This window comes from Staurois parvus, unplaced genomic scaffold, assembly GCF_062004578.1.
Source record: "Staurois parvus isolate SC_StPar_1 unplaced genomic scaffold, SC_StPar_1.0 ptg000920l, whole genome shotgun sequence".
NCBI classification, from domain to species: Eukaryota; Metazoa; Chordata; class Amphibia; order Anura; family Ranidae; genus Staurois; species Staurois parvus.
Window position 1 is genome coordinate 547,268 of NW_028318716.1, and position 20,229 is coordinate 567,496.

At 43.7% G+C, this 20,229-nt stretch overlaps 1 protein-coding gene across 1 annotated transcript in view; it reads right to left on the reverse strand.

The window, feature by feature from the left end:
* Positions 1 to 1,095: 1,095 nt before the first annotated feature.
* The window catches only part of ARIH2 (ariadne RBR E3 ubiquitin protein ligase 2), an 87,043-nt gene continuing 67,909 nt past the window's right edge, over positions 1,096 to 20,229 (reverse strand). The window contains exons 10-15 of the mRNA XM_089656617.1: positions 19,751 to 19,772; positions 17,532 to 17,683; positions 13,405 to 13,548; positions 9,058 to 9,126; positions 6,388 to 6,471; positions 1,096 to 1,755 (exon numbers count right to left, since the gene is read on the reverse strand). Coding sequence (XP_089512743.1) covers positions 1,684 to 1,755; positions 6,388 to 6,471; positions 9,058 to 9,126; positions 13,405 to 13,548; positions 17,532 to 17,683; positions 19,751 to 19,772 — 543 coding nt within the window. The 3' untranslated portion in view covers positions 1,096 to 1,683. The remainder of the gene's footprint in view (positions 1,756 to 6,387; positions 6,472 to 9,057; positions 9,127 to 13,404; positions 13,549 to 17,531; positions 17,684 to 19,750; positions 19,773 to 20,229) is intronic.

Consider the following 20,229-nt stretch of genomic DNA (forward strand, 5'->3'; position numbering starts at 1 on the left):
AGACGTAAGATTAATCGGCCAATTTTCGCTCTGTTAGTGGGTCAATGGCACCGGCCGATTTTTGTGGTTCCTCCTCTTTTCAGTGAATGGACATGTTGGAAAATTTGTGAAAAACGACCGATTTTCGACTCAATGATCAAATCGCATGATCATTTTAGAAAAGAATATGTGCATGAGCCGTGACCTGGAAAAAACAGAAGTTTCACCTGTTCTATGGGTTGAACTTTATGACTCGGTCGGCCGATTTTTTTAAAAAATTGATGGCACCATCGGATTACCGAGTGAACGCCGTTTTCGATTTTCGGATGAAAAATCGTTTGCAATTTGAACCATGTATGGCCTGCATAAGACCTTTGTGGGTGAAAAGCACCAAGTGAGGAGGGTCTGAGCGGACCGTCAGTGTTTTTGTCTGGAACAATAAAGTTTCACCAATGCTGATGTCAGTGGAGTACAACCATTTTGTTTGGGAAAAGTTCCTCTCACTTACAGTTCCTATCAGGGGCGGACTTGACCATTCGAGCACTCGGGCACTGCCCGAGGGCCCAGGGTCAGTAGGGGGCCCCATGAAATGCCCCTGGTACCTTTTATAGGCTTTTTTGGGTGTGCTTTGAGTGTGGGCAAGGAGACAGGGGCCCCATGAAATGCCCCTGGTACCTTTTATAGGCTTTTTTGGGTGTGCTTTGAGTGTAGGCAAGGATACAGGGGCCCCATGATCCCCTATTGCCCAGGGACCCCCATGAGTTGTCAGTCCGCCCCTGGTTCCTATAACATGCAAGTAAGAGGAAGCCCCCCAAAAGACACACAGACAACAACAATGGAAACCTTCCAGAGGTTAAATCTTTTCCCCACTTTATTGGGAAGGTTAAAAAAAAAAAAAAAAAAAGCTTTGGCAGGAGTTCCACTTTATATATCAAATTTGCATGAAACAATGAATTCAGGAACCAATAATACCTTCTCCTTTTTCTTCCAAATACTCGATGGCAAGATTTACCTCATCAAATTGTAAACACACAGCAGAATGACACTAGCAGTCTTCCTCTTTATCCTTTTTTCAAAGCAGAATAGAAAAAAAAAAAAAACTCCAGAAAAATGAAGGATTTTAAAAAGTGTTTTGTTTTTTTTTTTTGTAATTCTAGGTTTTTTTTTCTGTATAATTGTACAACAGTTCAAAATGACAGTTTGCATAATAATCTAATTCTATTAACAGCCATTCAAAAAATTGAACTACTTTTTTCCAACACTTGCCATTCGGAACAAAATGAAGAAAAAAAAATTATTTTTTTTTGATCGACCCTTTCATTGCCCGAGTGATCCCAGCAGCAGGCTAGCAGGGGCAAAAAAAGGGTTAACTTTAAGGGGAGGGGAAAAAAAAAAAAAAAGGAGCGGGGTGGGAAAGAATAGAGGTAAGAAAAGAACACCTGTCAAAAGATGTGGTTTCTGTTGGTTATTCTGGCAGTAGTCTGATTTTGGGAGTCAGAAGAAGAAATAAAAAAAAAAAAAAAAAACAGAACGGGGGAGGGAACAAAAATAAAAACAAAAAAAAAACTGGGTTTGGTACAGCGAGCAGGGTAAGGAGGTGGATTTTCTTCACATTCTTCAAAGCTACTTGTGTTTCTTTGCAGCATCAAGTCTCCGTCACTCCACCACATGCTCAAGCTTTCCTAGGAAACGGGCTTCCGATGCTTATGTGTCATGAAAGTCCTTTAGCAAAGTTCTCCTGCGCTGCTCAGCTATATGCATCTGGTTCTCCAGGTCCTGGGGGGGGGGGGGGGGGAGAAAGGAGAGAGGATGATGAGGGTTCACTGTAAACCACTGCAGATATCCTGGACTATAAAGGGACTCAGGAATTCTAAAATCCCAAAGCAGTCTAAATGAAGGGTGCAAAACACAGCCAAAAAAATCCAACAGGCCTAACCAGAACAAGGGACTGGCTACAGCTCAAGGAGATGCCTGGAGAACCCTATGCCTGAACCTGCCATCAGATGAGGCAGAAAAGTCCACCCAGAATAACCAAGGCTGGCCATACACTATAACATTTTCTGCCCAATTTCCTTTAACTTTGTAGCGCAAGGGCCCGCCTAATTGGATATAATTGAAAGTGTTGTTAGGTTTGACCTCCTATTATATGGCTTTTGGTAAATCTAAAGCAATTTTCTAAAGAAAATTGTATAATGTATGGCCAGCCTAAGAGAAAGAGTTGCTAAAAGAAAAGAACCGTTTAACCACTTCAAGTCCGGACACTTGCAGCCCCTCCAGTCCCAGGCCAATGTTCAGCTTTCAGCACTATCACACATTGACAATTACTCAGTCATGAAACACTGTACCCATGTGAAGTTTTTATCTTTTGAGACAGTTTTTTTTTGGTGGTATTTGATCACCATTGGGTTTTTAATTTTTTGCTATATAAATGAGAAAATACCAAAAATGTTGATAAAAAAAATATTTTTTGCTTAGTTTTTGTTATAAAAGTTTGCAAACAAATAATTTTTCTTCATAAATTATGGACAAAACGTATTGTGTTACATTTTTGGGGTAAAAATAACCCAAAACAGTGCATTTTAGTCTGTGTGACAGCTATAGAGTCTACAAACTATGGGATTTGAAAATTGATCAGTTGACACCCTAAAATTCCAGACGCTGCTATGGGGTATGGTGGTGATCAGGATGTTAACATGAGGTGTAGCGGTGATCAGGACGCCGGTACGGGGGCATGGCCGCGATCAGGACGCCGGTACGGGGGCATGGCCGCGATCAGGACGCCGGTACGGGGGCATGGCCGCGATCAGGACGCCGGTACGGGGGCATGGCCGCGATCAGGACGCCGGTACGGGGGCATGGCCGCGATCAGGACGCCGGTACGGGGGCATGGCCGCGATCAGGACGCCGGTACGGGGGCATGGCCGCGATCAGGACGCCGGTACGGGGGCATGGCCGCGATCAGGACGCCGGTACGGGGGCATGGCCGCGATCAGGACGCCGGTACGGGGGCATGGCCGCGATCAGGACGCCGGTACGGGGGCATGGCCGCGATCAGGACGCCGGTACGGGGGCATGGCCGCGATCAGGACGCCGGTACGGGGGCATGGCCGCGATCAGGACGCCGGTACGGGGGCATGGCCGCGATCAGGACGCCGGTACGGGGGCATGGCCGCGATCAGGACGCCGGTACGGGGGCATGGCCGCGATCAGGACGCCGGTACGGGGGCATGGCCGCGATCAGGACGCCGGTACGGGGGCATGGGCGTGATCAGGGCGCCGGTACGGGGGCATGGCGGCGATCAGAAAAACACTTTTTCAAAATGTTTGGACTTTTTCATTTACCGTATTTTTCGCTCCATAAGACGCGAATATGGAGCGGCCGGTCCGGTATTTCCACCGCCGCCGTGTCAGAATACAGGGCCGGCCGCTCAGCTCTGCAGCGGGACCTTACCTGTTCCTCTATCCAGCGCCGCGCTGTCTTCCCGGCTTCTGTAGTGTGGGCGCTCGGCTTGACAACCGGGTGCCCAGTGAGCATGCGTGAGAAGCGGTGCGCTTTGTGAATGGTAAGGCGGCACCTGGGACACATGACAGGTCCCAGAAGCTGCCGGACCAATCAAAAAGCGCAGCGCTTCTCGCTCTTGCGCACCCGGCTGTCAAGCCGAGCGCCCACACCACAGAAGCCGGGAAGACAGCGCGGCGCTGGATAGAGGAACAGGTAAGGTCCCACTGCAGAGCGGACACTAACCAAAGAACAACTCCGCAGAAGTAAGAGCGGGTACCTGTCAAATTCAGGTACCCGCTCCCCCCCCCCCCCCCCCCAAAGGTCAGCAGTCATCTCCTGTACTATGTCCGCAGTCTCTGGTCATCTCCTGTACTGTGTCCGCAGTCTCTGGTCATCTCCTGTACTGTGTCCGCAGTCTCTGGTCATCTCCTGTACTGTGTCCGCAGTCTCTGGTCATCTCCTGTACTGTGTCCGCAGTCTCTGGTCATCTCCTGTACTGTGTCCGCAGTCTCTGGTCATCTCCTGTACTGTGTCCGCAGTCTCTGGTCATCTCCTGTACTGTGTCCGCAGTCTCTGGTCATCTCCTGTACTGTGTCCGCAGTCTCTGGTCATCTCCTGTACTGTGTCCGCAGTCTCTGGTCATCTCCTGTACTGTGTCCGCAGTCTCTGGTCATCTCCTGTACTGTGTCCGCAGTCTCTGGTCATCTCCTGTACTGTGTCCGCAGTCTCTGGTCATCTCCTGTACTGTGTCCGCAGTCTCTGGTCATCTCCTGTACTGTGTCCGCAGTCTCTGGTCATCTCCTGTACTGTGTCCGCAGTCTCTGGTCATCTCCTGTACTGTGTCCGCAGTCTCTGGTCATCTCCTGTACTGTGTCCGCAGTCTCTGGTCATCTCCTGTACTGTGTCCGCAGTCTCTGGTCATCTCCTGTACTGTGTCTGCAGTCTCCGGTCATCTCCTGTACTATGTCCGCAGTCTCTGGTCATCTCCTGTACTATGTCCTCAGTCTCTGGTCATCTCCTGTATTATGTCTGCAGTCCATTGGTTTAGAATACTTTTTCTCCTGTTTTCTGCCTCTAAAACCTAGGTGCGTCTTATGGTCAGGTACGTCTTATGGAGCGAAAAATACGGTATATAGCAAAAAAATAAAAATCTCAGTGGTGAATAAATACCACTAAAATAAAGGTTTAACTGTCTCAAAAAAATGCTAAAAAAATTCATATGGGTACAGTGTTGCATGACCGCACAATTCTCATTCAAAGTGTGATAGTACTGAAAGCTGAAAATTGGCCTGGACAGGAAGGAGGTGAAAGTGTGACTTGAAGAGATTAAGAGTTTACTTTTGCTTGCCACATTTTCTAACTTTAAAGCCCTCTTCAGTGTGCCAGGGGAGCCCTCCAGCTTACAGTGTCAGGAAGAACTCACCTCTACCAACTCTGGAGAGAATATTTTTGCTTCTGTTGTCCAATCAACCAATAAATATTCATAACAGACTGCTGAAGCACTCAAACATCCGGTGAGGCTGAGCTCTGCAGGGGTATTCCTTATTTACCATAATGGAAAAGTCAAGGCCCCATAGTCTTTGGAAGGCTCTACTGTCACTGTAAGGAGGGTTTTCGAGTTTGGGTACATACCTGATGCCTTCATATATCTGAAGGGAACAGAGCTTAGCTGCTAAGGGCTTGAGATTTTCACCCTGACACCAGGGTAGCACCAGATTACACCATTCCTTTTTGTTGGGAACCCGAGAATCCCTTTTGCTAATCAATAATGTATGAGAGACATTCCCAAACACACCCACTGCAGGTTCCTTCCTGTCAAACAACCAAAACACTATGGGGTTGATATACTAAAACTGGGGCGCTCAGAATCTGGTGCAGCTGTGCATGGCAGCCAATCAGCTTCTAACTTCAGCTTGTTCAATTAAGCTTTGATAATAAAACCTGGAAGCTGATTGGTTTGTATTCAGAGCTGCACCAGATTTTGTAACAGGCAGTTTTAGTAAATAACCCCCCCCCCCCAATGTGACAAGCATTCTGGATTCTCGCTGCTGTGGATTACAAAGAATTCAGATTGAGGGCCCATTCCCATGTGTGCATTGCAGCAACACGTGTTTACACGCATTTCTGCAAGGCACTGCTCTCTGTGCAATGTGTTGCAAGTCACTCTATCACTACCCACTCCCAGCGCATTGTACAGTAGAGTACAACCCACCATGGCGCACTTTTGACACACTAGGCGTTGTGGTGTGCTGCACTGCCAAAATAGGGTCATGCACATTTTTTCATCTGTTGTGGTGCACTGGCTGCCTATTCACGGAGTGTGAATGGGCACTAAAGGTAAACGGAGTGATCTCTCAGATTGTAATAAAATGTTATTAAAGGCAAGGAAAAAAAAAAAAAAAAACCCAAACAAGCATGTTATACTTACCTGCTCTGTGTAATGGCTTTGCACAGAGCAGCCCCGATCATCCTCTTCTCGGGTCCCCCCCTCCTGCCGAGTGCCCCCAAAGCAAGGGGCTTGCTTTGGGGGCACCCAAGAAGGCTCGCTCCCGAGCCACTGTTCTGCGTGGCCATTCACACACAGCTTTGGCTTGGCCCCTCTCCTCATTGGCTGTGACTGATGGCAGATCTCAGAGTCCCAAGAGAGACGAGGTGCTCGTGAACATTTCTGGATCGCAATGGGGCTCAGGTAAGTATGGGGGGGGGGGGGTCCTTTAGCCTTTACAGCATTTCCTGCATAGCATTGAATGCAAACACTGATTTCACCAACTGACTGGAAAAATCCGTAGCACATTATAGAAGGGTAGGGACACATCTAAATGCTCGTTACTGATCAATAAGGCCATGAAGGTGTTTGATAAAAGTTTTACTGCTTCATGGAAAAATTGCTGTAACTTAGTACTTACCCCTCTATCATAACTGTCTGCTCGCTCCACTTTCCATGAAAGGTTTTCAATCTCCGCCTCTAGCTGTGCCTGCTGATACTCAAACTACAAAAGAAATGACACGGTGTTAGGCAGACAGAGCTGAGTGCATTATGAAATGTGAATTATGTCTGCAACAGACAGAGGAAAAGTGCCAAGACACAGCAAGGACGATCAGAAGCGACGTACTACTGTCTGCAGTGACAAGAAATATAAATAAAAGGTGTGAATAAACTCTAAGCAAATCATTACAGTAACATCTGCAGCCTATCAGTTCATTTGACATTTACTACATCACTGAGAATGCAGCCTATCTAATCACAAGAGATCAGAGACATCTCCGGGTGGATGCAGCCTATCCATATCCCACAGATCAGAGATATCTCAGGGTGGATGCAGCCTATCCATATCCCACAGATCAGAGATATCTCAGGGTGGATGCAGCCTATCCATATCCCACAGATCAGTGATATCTCAGGGTGGATGCAGCCTATCCATATCCCACAGATCAGTGATATCTCAGGGTGGATGCAGCCTATCCATATCCCACAGATCAGAGATATCTCAGGGTGGATGCAGCCTATCCATATCCCAGAGATCAGAGATATCTCAGGGTGGATGCAGCCTATCCATATCCCACAGATCAGAGATATCTCAGGGTGGATGCAGCCTATCCATATCCCAGAGATCAGCGACACCTCAGGGTTGATGCAACATATCCACATCCTAGAGATCAGTGACACCTCAGGGATGCTGCAGCCTATCCATATCCTAGAGATCAGTGACACCTCAGGGATGCTGCAGCTTATCCATATCCTAGAGATCAGCGACACCTCAGGGATGATGCAACATATCCATATCCCAGAGATCAGGGACATCTCAGGGATGATGCAGCCTATCCATATCCCAGAGATCAGAGACATCTCAGGGTGGATGCAGCCTATCCATATCCCACAGATCAGAGACATCTCAGGGTGGATGCAGCCTATCCATATCCCAGAGATCAGTGACACCTCAGGGTTGATGCAACATATCCACATCCTAGAGATCAGTGACACCTCAGGGATGCTGCAGCCTATCCATATCCTAGAGATCAGAGACACCTCAGGGATGCTGCAGCCTATCCATATCCCAGAGATCAGTGACACCTCAGGGATGCTGCAGCTTATCTATATCCTAGAGATCAGAAACACCTCAGGGATGCTTCAGCCTATCCATATCCCGGAGATCAGTGACACCTCAGGGATGATGCAACATATCCACATCCTAGAAATCAGAGACATCTCAGGGTGGATGCAACATATCCATATCCCAGAGATCAGTGACACCTCAGGGATGCTGCAGCCTATCCATATCCCGGAGATCAGTGACACCTCAGGGATGCTGCAGCCTATCCATATCCCAGAGATCAGTGACACCTCAGGGATGATGCAACATATCCATATCCCAGAGATCAGAGACATCTCAGGGTGGACGCAGCCAAACCATGTCCCAGAGATCAGCGACACCTCAGGGATGACGCAACATATCCATATCCCAGAGATCAGAGACATCTCAGGGTGGATGCAGCCTATCCATATCCCAGAGATCAGTGACACCTCAGGGATGATGCAACATATCCACATCCTAGAAATCAGAGACATCTCAGGGTGGATGCAGCCTATCCATGTCCCAGAGATCAGCGACACCTCAGGGATGACGCAACATATCCATATCCTAGAGATCAGTGACACCTCAGGGATGATGCAACATATCCATATCCCAGAGATCAGTGACACCTCAGGGATGCTGCAGCCTATCCATATCCCAGAAATCAGTGACACCTCAGGGATGACACAACATATCCATATCCTAGAGATCAGTGACACCTCAGGGATGACACAACATATCCATATCCTAGAGATCAGTGACACTTCAGGGATGCTGCAGCCTATCCATATCCTAGAGATCAGCGACACCTCAGGGATGCTGCAGCCTATCCATATCCCGGAGATCAGTGACACCTCAGGGATGCTGCAGCCTATCCATATCCCAGAGATAAGTGACACCTCAAGGATGACGCCACATATCCATATTTTGGAGATCAGTGACATCTCTGGGATGGTGCAGCCTATAGATATCCTATAAATTAGTGACATATCAAGGATGACGCAACATATCCATATCCTAGGATCAGTGACAACGCAACACATCTATATTTTGGAGATCAGTGATATCTCTGGGATGATGCAGTCTATCCATATCCTAGAAACCAGTGATATCTCTGGGATGATGCAGTCTATCCATATCCTAGAGATCAGTGATATCTCTGGGATGATGCAGCCTATCCATATCCTAGAGACCAGTGATATCTCTGGGATGATGCAGCCTATCCATATCCTAGAGATCAGTGATATCTCTGGGATGATGCAGCCTATCCATATCCTAGAGATCAGTGATATCTCTGGGATGATGCAGCCTATCCATATCCTAGAGATCAGTGATATCTCTGGGATAATGCAGCCTATCCATATCCTAGAGATCAGTGATATCTCTGGGATAACGCAGCCTATTCAATTGCTAGAGTAACCAGTGACATTACTTTCAAACATTATAGGAAAACTTACATAATTGCTGATTTTATATTACAATATGACAGATCCTTATACTTACAAGCTTCTTTCTGGGGCCTGACTCCATGTAGTAAGCATAGGGATAGGTGTATTGCAGGGTGTATCGGCACTGGAAAGGAAAGAAGAAAAGGTCAGTTGCAAGTCCTTGTACTGATCTTCAATATGTATTCGTCTTCTAAACCCACACAGGTTTAAAATGGGATATTCCACACAAAACCGGTATTATAGTTTTAGGCAGAGGATGGAGAAAGGTCAACCTCAAGCAAGCAGCTCAATATATTTTTGAAATGCATAAATAAATAATTCTTTACTGTGCTCTCTCCTGCAGTAAGCATGATTACACTATCTGTACACCCTCGGCTGTCTGAGTACTTGAATACTGACAGCATCTCATAGGATGCATTTACTGTTTGCCCCAATAACTTCCCACTCTGGTCAGTTGATCTTTAAATCAACTTTAGCAAAGCCAGAATTGTGCTTGCAGGGTCACACGCTGCTCAAATTTCAGCTGATTCAGCAGGAATCGGCCAATATTCAAGCCACCTAAGGCCAGTCTAAACTGTTCACTACAATGGCTTGAATAGCAGGATGGACTGGATAGAGGCTGAAACAATAAAGGCACTTCAGCCTCCCTTACAATCTGAAATGCACTCCATGCTCATACCACTGAATGCATTCAGCATGGAAAATTACACACACATATACATACATACACATATACATACATAAGTATTGGTAATCGGTATCTCGGTGAGTACTTGACCAAAAGTATTGGTACTCGTATTCGCCAAAAAAAAAAAAAAAATATGGTATCGGTGCATTCCTAATGTGTATATATATATATATATATATATATATATATATATATATACACACACACATACATATATACATACATACATATATACATACATATATACAGTCATGGCCGAAATTGTTGGCACCCTTGATATTTCTCCAGGAAATCATGTATTTCTCACGAAACGTATTGCATTAACACATGTTTTGCTATACACATGTTTATTCCCTTTGTGTGTATTGGGACAAAACAAAAAAAGGGAGGAAAGAAAGCAAATTCGACATAATGTCACACAAACCTCCAAAAATGGGCTGGACAAAAGTATTGGCACCCTTTCACAACTGCGGATAAATAAGAATGTTACAAGCATGTGATGCTCCTGTAAACTCACCTGGGGCAAGTAACAGGTGTGGGCAATATAGAAATCACACCTGAAAGCAGATAAAAAGGAGAGACGTTCACTTAACCTTTGCATTGTGTGTCTGTCTGTGCCACACTAAGCATGGACAACAGAAAGAGGAGACGAGAACTGTCTGAGGACCTGAGAACCAAAATTGTGGCAAAATATCAACAATCTCAAGGTTACAAGTCCATCTCCAGAGAACTAGATTTGCCTTTGTCCACAGTGCGCAACATTATCAAGAAGTTTGCAACCCATGGCACTGTAGCTAATCTCCCTGGTCGTGGACGGATGAGGAAAATTGATGAAAGATTGCAACGCAGAATAGTCCGGATGGTGGATAAGCAGCCCCAAACATGTTCCAAAGACATTCAAGCTGTCCTGCAGGCTCAGGGAGCATCAGTGTCAGCGCGAACTATCCGTCGACATTTAAATGAAATGAAACGCTATGGCAGGAGACCCAGGAGGACCCCACTGCTGACACAGAGACATAAAAAAGCAAGACTACAGTTTGCCAAAATGTACTTGAGTAAGCCAAAAGCCTTCTGGGAAAACGTCTTGTGGACAGATGAGACCAAGATAGAGCTTTTCGGTAAAGCACATCATTCTACTGTTTACCGAAAACGGAATGAGGCCTACAAAGAACAAAACACAGTACCTACGGTAAAATATGGTGGAGGTTCAATGATGTTTTGGGGTTGTTTTGCTGCCTCTGGCACTGGGTGCCTTGACTGTGTGCAAGGCATCATGAAATCTGAGGATTACCAAAGGATTTTGGGTCGCACTGTAGGGCCCAGTGTCAGAAAGCTGGGTTTGCGTCCAAGATCCTGGGTCTTCCAGCAGGACAATGACCCCAAACATACGTCAAAAAGCACTCAGAAATGGATGGCAAAGAAGCGCTGGAGAGTTCTGAAGTGGCCAGCAATGAGCCCAGATCTAAATCCCATTGAACACCTGTGGAGAGATCTTAAAATTGCTGTTGGGAAAAGGTGTCCTTCCAATAAGAGAGACCTGGAGCTGTTTGCAAAGGAAGAGTGGTCCAAAATTCCGGGTGAGAGGTGTCAGAAGCTTATTGATGGTTATAGGAAGCGACTGATTTCAGTTATGTTTTCCAAAGGGTGTGCAACCAAATATTAAGTTAAGGGTGCCAATACTTTTGTCCAGCCCATTTTTGGGGTTTTGTGTGACATTATGTCATATTTGCTTTTCTGCCTCTGTTTTATATTTGTTCCAATACATACAAAGGGAATAAACATGTGTATAGCAAAACATGTGTTAATGCAATACCTTTTTTGTGTGAAATACTTGATTTTCAGGAAAAATATCAAGGGTGCCAACAATTTCGGCCATGACTGTATATATACACACATACATATATACATACATATATATATATATACACACATACATATATACATACATACATATATACATACATATATATATATATATATACACACACACACATCTACATATACATACACATCTACATATACATACACATACACACACACACACACTTCAAAGAGTGTCCGCACTTTTTAAACTCGGAAACGTTTTGAAGAACCCATATCTCTCTCTCTCTATCTATCTCTCCATCTCTCCCTCCATCTCTCCCTCCATCTCTCCCTCCATCTCTCCCTCCATCTCTCCCTCCATCTCTCCCTCCATCTCTCCCTCCATCTCTCCCTCCATCTCTCTCTATATATATATATATGGGTTCTTCAAAACGTTTCCGAGTTTAAAAAGTGCGGACACTTTTTGAAGAGTGTGTATATATAGATAGATATATTATACAAGTATATACATACACATACGTTCATTTCATTCATGTTGGGTGATGTGGAAGTGTCAACACTTTTAGATATGTTACCTCACACAGAAATCACTCAGATGCCCAAAATCTGACTTGTATCTTAGTACAGACTTCTGGGAACATCAGTGAGCCAATAACACAAGCAGTAACTTGCATTTCCGAGGGGCGTTCTGTACACATCTGTGTACAGAAGGTCTCCAGGTTGCCATATTGCACTGCATTTTAGAGAATGGTGCAGATTGAAAAGTAAAGGTAATTTTTAATAACATTCAATTACAATAGGACTTGTCTGGCAATCGTACATGCTATATTTTATCTTTAAAAGCAGAGTAAGTGAGCGCTTGAATAAATATAAATATAAATAGCAGCTGTACACCAAAAAGGTACTATATAAAACCTTCAAAGATGTAAATATAAAAAGGGGTGCAGCGCTATACAATATAACCAACAATAATAATAAAACTCAGAATCACAATCAGAAACATAAATAGTGACTGTGTACTAATAATCAAGGCCACTGAATGGTGGCTATAAAGTGAAGAAGTGCAAATAAAATGAAGAAGTCCAATAAAGGGGTGCTCTTAAGATCAAAGATGATCCTCAGACGTCCAATATGTGGAACCGTAAAGGTGATAGGTAATGTAAAGATTGCGCACTCACCAGATACGCAATCTTTATGCGCATTTGTGTAAAAAAACACTGGACCTCTGGTGTCATCCAACTGGTCTGGTCAGATATGGTCAATGTAACTTTCACTGCCTGGTACTTGGATGCATGCAGCTGCTCTGTAGATCTGGCTGGTTCTCACCAGAACTCCTTGCTCCAGTGCTGTTCCTGATCCCTTTCACGTGTTTGTCTGTGCTCACCCAGTGAAAGTTACGTTGACCAGATCTGACCAGACCAGTTGGATGACACCAGAGGTCCAGTGGGTTTTTTACACAAATTAGCATAAAGATTGCGTATCTGGTGAGTGCGCAATCTTTACATTACCTATCACCTTTACGGTTCCACATATTGGACGTCTGAGGATCATCTTGGATCTTAAGAGCACCCCTTTATTGGACTTCTTCATTTTATTTGCACTTCTTCACTTTATAGCCACCATTCAGTGGCCTTGGTTATTAGTACACAGTCACTATTTATGTTTCTGATTCTGAGTTTTATTATTATTGTTGGTTATATTGTATAGCGCTGCACCCCCTTTTATATTTATATATTTGATCTTTGTTTGTAATTTTTGTCCCCACAAAAGTGGAGTTACCCTTTAACATACAATTTAGAAACTCCTTTACATTTGAACTAAGGTCCCATAGGCCGCTCAGCAGGAAAGTTAAAAGTCAGAAGAAACGGCCAGTTATATGTCCCAACTTACCTTTGCCAGCAGCTTGGCAGCATTCTGTAAGTACTGCCAGTCAATCCAGGTGCCGAGGTTGTTCATGACCCGCTCCTGGATCTTTTCTTGAATTTGCTGGTAGGTCTGGGCTTCCAGCTGCAGACTTTTATTGTGATTCTCCCACTGACAAAAAAATAAATAAAAGTATTTGTATTTCTTACAGGTACTTATTTAGTGCTGTCAATTTACGCAGCACTTACATATATATTATACAGTCACATCAGTCCCTGCCCTCATGAAGCTTACAATCCAAAGTCCCTAACATTCATACATACACATACTAGGGCCAATTTAGACAGGAGTCAATTAAAAAAATTCCAGCATTTCTTGAATGTGGGAGGAAACCGGAGCAGCCGGAGGAAACCCAGGCAGGCACAGGGAGAACATGCAAACTCCATCACATAGTGCCGCGGTTAGGATTCCAACCAATGACCCTAGTACTGCTAGGCGCAAGTGCTAACCACAGAATGCAAAGCATGTAGCATACAGATACAAAATGTGAGGCAAAGCAGTGTGATTACAGTGAAGCACAAACACACAGCCCCATAGTAAAACACACCCAGCACACAGTTAACCCTTTGATCGCCCCTCATGTTAACATCCTGCCCAGTGCCATTAGTACAGTGTCAGTGTTTTTTTTCACTGTATTGGTGTCACTGAGTATGTCAGTGACACCAAGTCAGTTCCCCCCAGTGTCAGAATGCCCGCCGCAGTCCCACTATAAGTCGCTGATCACCACCATTACCAGGGGGGAAAAAAAATTCCCAGTATATATACCGCCATTTATAAACGCTATAACTTTCACGTAAACCAATTTACACATCTTGGGATTTTTTTTTTTTTTAGCAAAGACATGGAGCAGAATACATTCGGGCCTAAATTTATGACGAAATTAGATTTTTTTAAATTTTTTACTGGGCATATTTAATGGCAAAAAGTCCAAAATATTTTTTTTTTTGGCAAAATTGTTGGTCTTTTTTTTTTATAGCTCAAAAAATAAACACACAGGCGATCAAATACCACTGAAAGAAAGCTCAGTTCGTGGGAAAAAAAAAGGGCATAAATTTAATTTGGGTACAGCATTGCATGACCGCGCAATTGTCAGTTAAAGTAACGCAGCGTTGTAACGCAAAAAATTGCCTAGTCAGGAAGGGGGGTAAATCTTCAGGAGGGAAAGTGGTTAATTACCCTTCCTGAATCAATCTCTCATATATATATATATATATATATTATTATTATACAGTATTTATAAAGCGCCAATGGTTCGCTCAGCGCTGTACATTACAAAGGGGGACAGAACATGTGACAGAACAATACCAATACAATGCAAAACATGAGGGGATCGAGGGCCCTGCTCCTTGGAGCTTACAATCTAGGAGGGAGGGGATGGTGGCACAGGAGGAGATAGCTGTGGGGGATGGAGTGGTAGAAAGAGTGGAGGAGGTCGGCAGGGGGTGGGGTAGGCTTCCCTGAAGAGATGGGTTTATACACACACACACACACACACACAGACACGTACACCTCGGTTTATGAACTTAATGCGTTCTCCGGGACGTTTTGTATTGTGAAAAATTTGTAAACCAAAAATGCGGTTTCCCATAGGAATGCATTGAAAACCAATTAATCTGTTCTGGAGATCAGAAAAAAGTTAAAAAAAAAATAAAAAAAGTCGCTGTCACTATAGGTCTGTGCCAATTTTTACATGAAATTACCCGCTTTTTTTTTTTTTCTTCTTCACTATAGCTCAGAGAATCAGCTGTCACATTCCCCCCAGCTAAAAGAAAGAAAGTTTCCTTTTAATTTATTTCCCCAGTTAAAAAAAAAAAAAACAAGGTTTCCTTTTAGTTTTATTCCTGAGCTAATAGAAACAAAGTATCCTTTAGCTCCAGGGAAAGTGACAGCTAATTCTGTGAGCTATAGTGAAGAAAAAAAAAAAAAAAAGCCGGAAATTGCATTTAAAAAAATCAGCAGACACATATGCTTTGTATTGCGGAAAAAAAATCGTAAAAGATTCATAAACCGAAGCATTATTTTCATTCGAAAACCGAAAATTACGTTAACCGAGGTACACCTGTACACACACACACAAATGTATTTATATATATATATATATTGAAATGTATAAAATGCATCACAATTTCTATTCAGACTTTAAAAAAACAAGTTATAATAAAAGGATCATAAGTTACACTTGTTGGTGAAAAATTACGCGTTTACCCTAGATTTCCCTGTCCTTTTTGCATGTTTCCTTTAGAGTGGTGAGCTCCTGAGATATAGATATATGGAGATATATATATATATATATATATATATATATATATATATATATATATACACACACACACACACACACACACATATATATACAGTGGGGATCGAAAGTTTGGGCACCCCAGCTAAAAAATTGTATTAATATGCATAAAGAAGCCAAGGAAAGATGGAAAAATCTCCAAAGGCATCAAATTACAGATTAGACATTCTTAGATATTCTTATAATATGTCAACAAAAGTTAGATTTTATTTCCATCATTTACACTTTCAAAATAACAGAAAACAAAAAATGGCGTCTGCAAAAGTTTGGGCACCCTGCAGAATTTATAGCATGCACTGCCCCCTTTGCCAAGCTGAGACCTGCCAGTGTCATGGATTGTTCTCAATCATCGTCTGGGAAGACCAGGTGATGTCAATCTCAAAGGTTTTAAATGCCCAGACTCATCTGACCTTGCAACAACAATCAGCACCATGGGTTCTTCTAAGCAGTTGTCTAGAAAACTGAAACTGAAAATAATTGACGCTCACAAAGCTGGAGAAGGCTATAAGAAGATAGCAAAGCATTTTCAGATGTCAATATCCTCTGTTCGGAATGTAATTAAGAAATGGCAGTCATCAGGAACAGTGGAAGTTAAAGCAAGATCTGGATGACCAAGAAAAATATCAGACAGAACAGCTCGCAGGATTGTGAGAAAAACAATTCAAACCCACGTTTGACTGCACGATCCCTCCAGAAAGATCTGGCAGACACTGGAGTTGTGGTATGGAAGAGTCATCAGAAGAAAACCTCTTCTACGTCCTCACCACAAAAATCATCGTTTGAACTTTGCAAATGAACATATAGACAAGCCTGATGCATTTTGGAAACAAGTTCTGTGGACCGATGAGGTTAAAATTGAACTTTTTGGCCGGAATGAGCAAAGGTACGTTTGGAGAAGGGGCACAGAATTTAATGAAAAGAACCTCTGTCCAACTGTTAAGCATGCGGTTGGATCAATCGTGCTTTGGGGTTGTGTTGCAGCCAGTGGTACAGGGAACATCTCACGAGTAGAAGGAAAAATGGATTCAATAAAATTTCAGCAAATTTTGGATGGTAACTTGATGCCATCTGTGAAAAAGCTGAAGTTAAAGAGAGGATGGCTTCTACAAATGGATAATGATCCTAAACATACCTCGAAATCCACGGGGGATTACATCAAGAGGCGTAAACTGAAGGTTTTGCCATGGCCTTCACAATCTCCTGACCTCAACATAATTGAAAATCTATGGATAGACCTTAAAAGAGCAGTGCGTGACAGACAGCCCAGAAATCTCAAAGAACTGGAAGACTTTTGTAAGGAAGAATGGGCAAAGATACCTCAAACAAGAATTGAAAGACTCTTGGCTGGCTACAAAAAGCGTTTACAAGCTGTGATACTTGCCAAAGGGGGCAGTACAAGATATTAACTCTGCAGGGTGCCCAAACTTTTGCAGACGCCATTTTTTTGTTTTCTGTTATTTTGAAAGTGTAAATGATGGAAATAAAATCTAACTTTTGTTGACATATTATAAGAATGTCTAATCTGTAATTTGATGCCTTTTGGAGATTTTTCCATCTTTCCTTGGCTTCTTTATGCACATTAATACAAATTTTTAGCTGGGGTGCCCAAACTTTCGATCCCCACTGTACATACATATACATATATATATTTATTTGTTTACCCCACTGCTGTATATGCAGCCTCACCACGTATATATATTGTGGTAATCATGACTAAGCTACTAAAACTCACTTGTTTGATTTTAAACTTATGATCCCCCTGACATCACAAAAGTGACCCCAAGCCTGCTCTTACCCTCTCGAAGTAGAAGAGATATTTCTTGAGGGCTTCTCTAGCCTGGGCCTGTTGACTCTGGTTTACAATATCGGGGTTCTCTTTGTATCGACTGCACTCATAATACTCGCTGCCGTGTGTTTTCCAGTCACCAAGGCACATCCAGCAAAAGTCTGAAAACACAAAGCAAAGTTACACCTAAACTTTTCAACAAAGCGCTGAACGTTTAAATTGATTAATAAAAAATTTAACATTTAGGGCTCATTTACACTTACTTCAAACACACATTAAAGCGCCCACCCCCAGCTCTGCTGATCCTCCTCTCTCTCTCCGGGTCCCCGCTCACCACGTGTGACAACTTCTAGTTTCTCCTGCTCTGGTCCCCCAGCTCTGCTGATCCTTTGCAGCTCAGTCCTCTCTCTCTGGACCCTGCTCACCTTCTGCTACAGCATTCCCATGTTGCACACCACGTGTGCCGTCTGGTAGTTGCCCCGATCCAGTCCAGACTCCACTCACCTTCCTGCTGCTCCACTCTGCACACCAGATGTGTGTCGTCTGCACCAGACACTTCCAGAATATATACATATGAACTGGAAGTGACAGCTGACAACATCTTTCTGGTTCACTTGTTGGGTTTCCCAGTGCATCCTGGGATTCCTCATATTTGTAAAACCGCAAAAACAAAGCAAAGCTAACACTGAATAAAAGCCCCTGAAAAGCTGCAAGTGCTCTAAAGTGAGCGTTGTCACTGACTTCTATGGAGGCTTTAGAGACACTTTGAAGCGCCAATAAAGCAACATGGGGTATAATTATTGAAGCAAAGCAAACATAACACGTAAACAGGACTAGAAGGTAACCATTTTATTTAGTGACACTGCATTCAAAGTTCTTTAAAAAACGTGTCTAATGCCACCTTTTGAAGCAAGTGTAAACAAGCCCCTAAGTGTCCAGACATACATTTAAGCAGGCCATACATGGGACGAATTCTGAATGGTTTTTCAATCGAAAACGTCATTCGTTCTGTAATCCAATGGTGCCAAAAATGATTTTGAAAATCGGTCGTTTGTCACGAACTTTCCAGCATGCTCAATAAATGAAATGGGGAGGAACCACAAAAATCGACTGGTGCCACTGCCCCACTAACAGAGCAAAAATTGGCTGATTATTTTTAGGTCCCATTTTCAAACGAAAAATCATTCGGAAATCGTCCCATGTATGCCCGGCCTAACTGTATACACAACAGATTGCCCCAAAGTATTTCTTTTCACATTTGTTAATTATTTTCAACTTAAAGCGGAGTTCCGCTCACTCGCTAAAAAAATTAAAAAAAAAGTCAGCAGCTACAAAAACTTTAGCTGCTGAATTTTAAAAAAACAGCCACTTACCTGTCCCACGATCACCCCGCCGCAGCCCGTTTCAACCGGCCGTCCTGTATTCCAGGAGGCCAGCATCTTCAGTGTGGGCACCCGGCTGTGACAGCTTGCAGCTTCACAGCTGGGTGCCCACTGCGCATGCGCGAGTAGCGCTGCGCCTTCCGAATGGCCCCGTCTTCTGGGTCCTGTCACATGTCCCACAAGACTACGGGGAGGGAGGTTAGGAGGACAATGTCCGCTTACCATAGCCTATGTCAGGGGTAGGCAACCTGTGGCTCTCTAGCTCTTGTGGAACTACATTTCCCATGAGGCATTGCAAAGATTACAAAACTGACAGTTACAGCTATGACTTGCAGAGGCATGATGGAACTTGTAGTCCTGCGGCTCTCAGGTTGCCTACCCCTGGCCTAGGCAATCGCAGCGAAAGTGAGAGCGGGTACCTGTCAATTTTGGGTACCCGCTCCCCAAAGGTGCCAATCCTTAATAGGGAGTGGGGGACCAATTTTTAAAGCAAAACTTCCCCTTTTGGGTGGAACTCCTCTTTAACTTGTCCGGTTTCACTTAAAAAAGTAAAAAAAAAATGAGGACGTTAGCAGTTGTTTTTTCTTAGAGGTCAGGAAGCCACACGACTGCACTCCCCCCCCCCCCCCCTTTTCTGCCAGCTCTTGTATTGGGTTTTCTGTATAATTGGCAATGATCAGGTAACTAGAGAGAAACTATCGCTTTGCCCAGGTAGAGTACAGTGACCATGCCTCCTGACAGCCCCCCACCCCCAGCATGTTATACTTACCCATCCGGCTTCCTTACTAGACTTTAATAGCCCCCTGAACTCACAAGTAAAAGACAGAGGTCAGTTAAGATGCTTACCATGCTTGCATTTCGAACATTGCTGTAAGAAACAAAAGACAGTATTACAAATTCTCACGTAATCCTATTACACAGGTGAGTTGGATCTAAAGACAACAGATGAAAATGTACAAAATCATGCCGGGTGTTTGAAGTTTATCTAAAGCCTTTTTTTTTTATACACTAAGGAAGGGTTAAAATATAGTCATCTTCTTGGCTATCTTTCTCCCATTGGGAAGATTCCCCTTCATGTCCTGTCCTGCAGACACAATAGGAAGTGGGATGTAATCTCTGAAACGTGACGGACGGTTGACACCAGAACAAGTGTCACTAGAAAGTTTCCAATTTATAATCCTGTTCCAAGTAAAAACTTCAGTTGTGGAATTTCCCCTCACTTTCGGTCAAGATCAGGGGTCTCCAAACTTTAAACAAAGGGTTAGTTCACTGTCCCTTAGACTTTAGGAGGGCCAGTAGCAGTAGCAAATGCCTCGGGCTTGGTA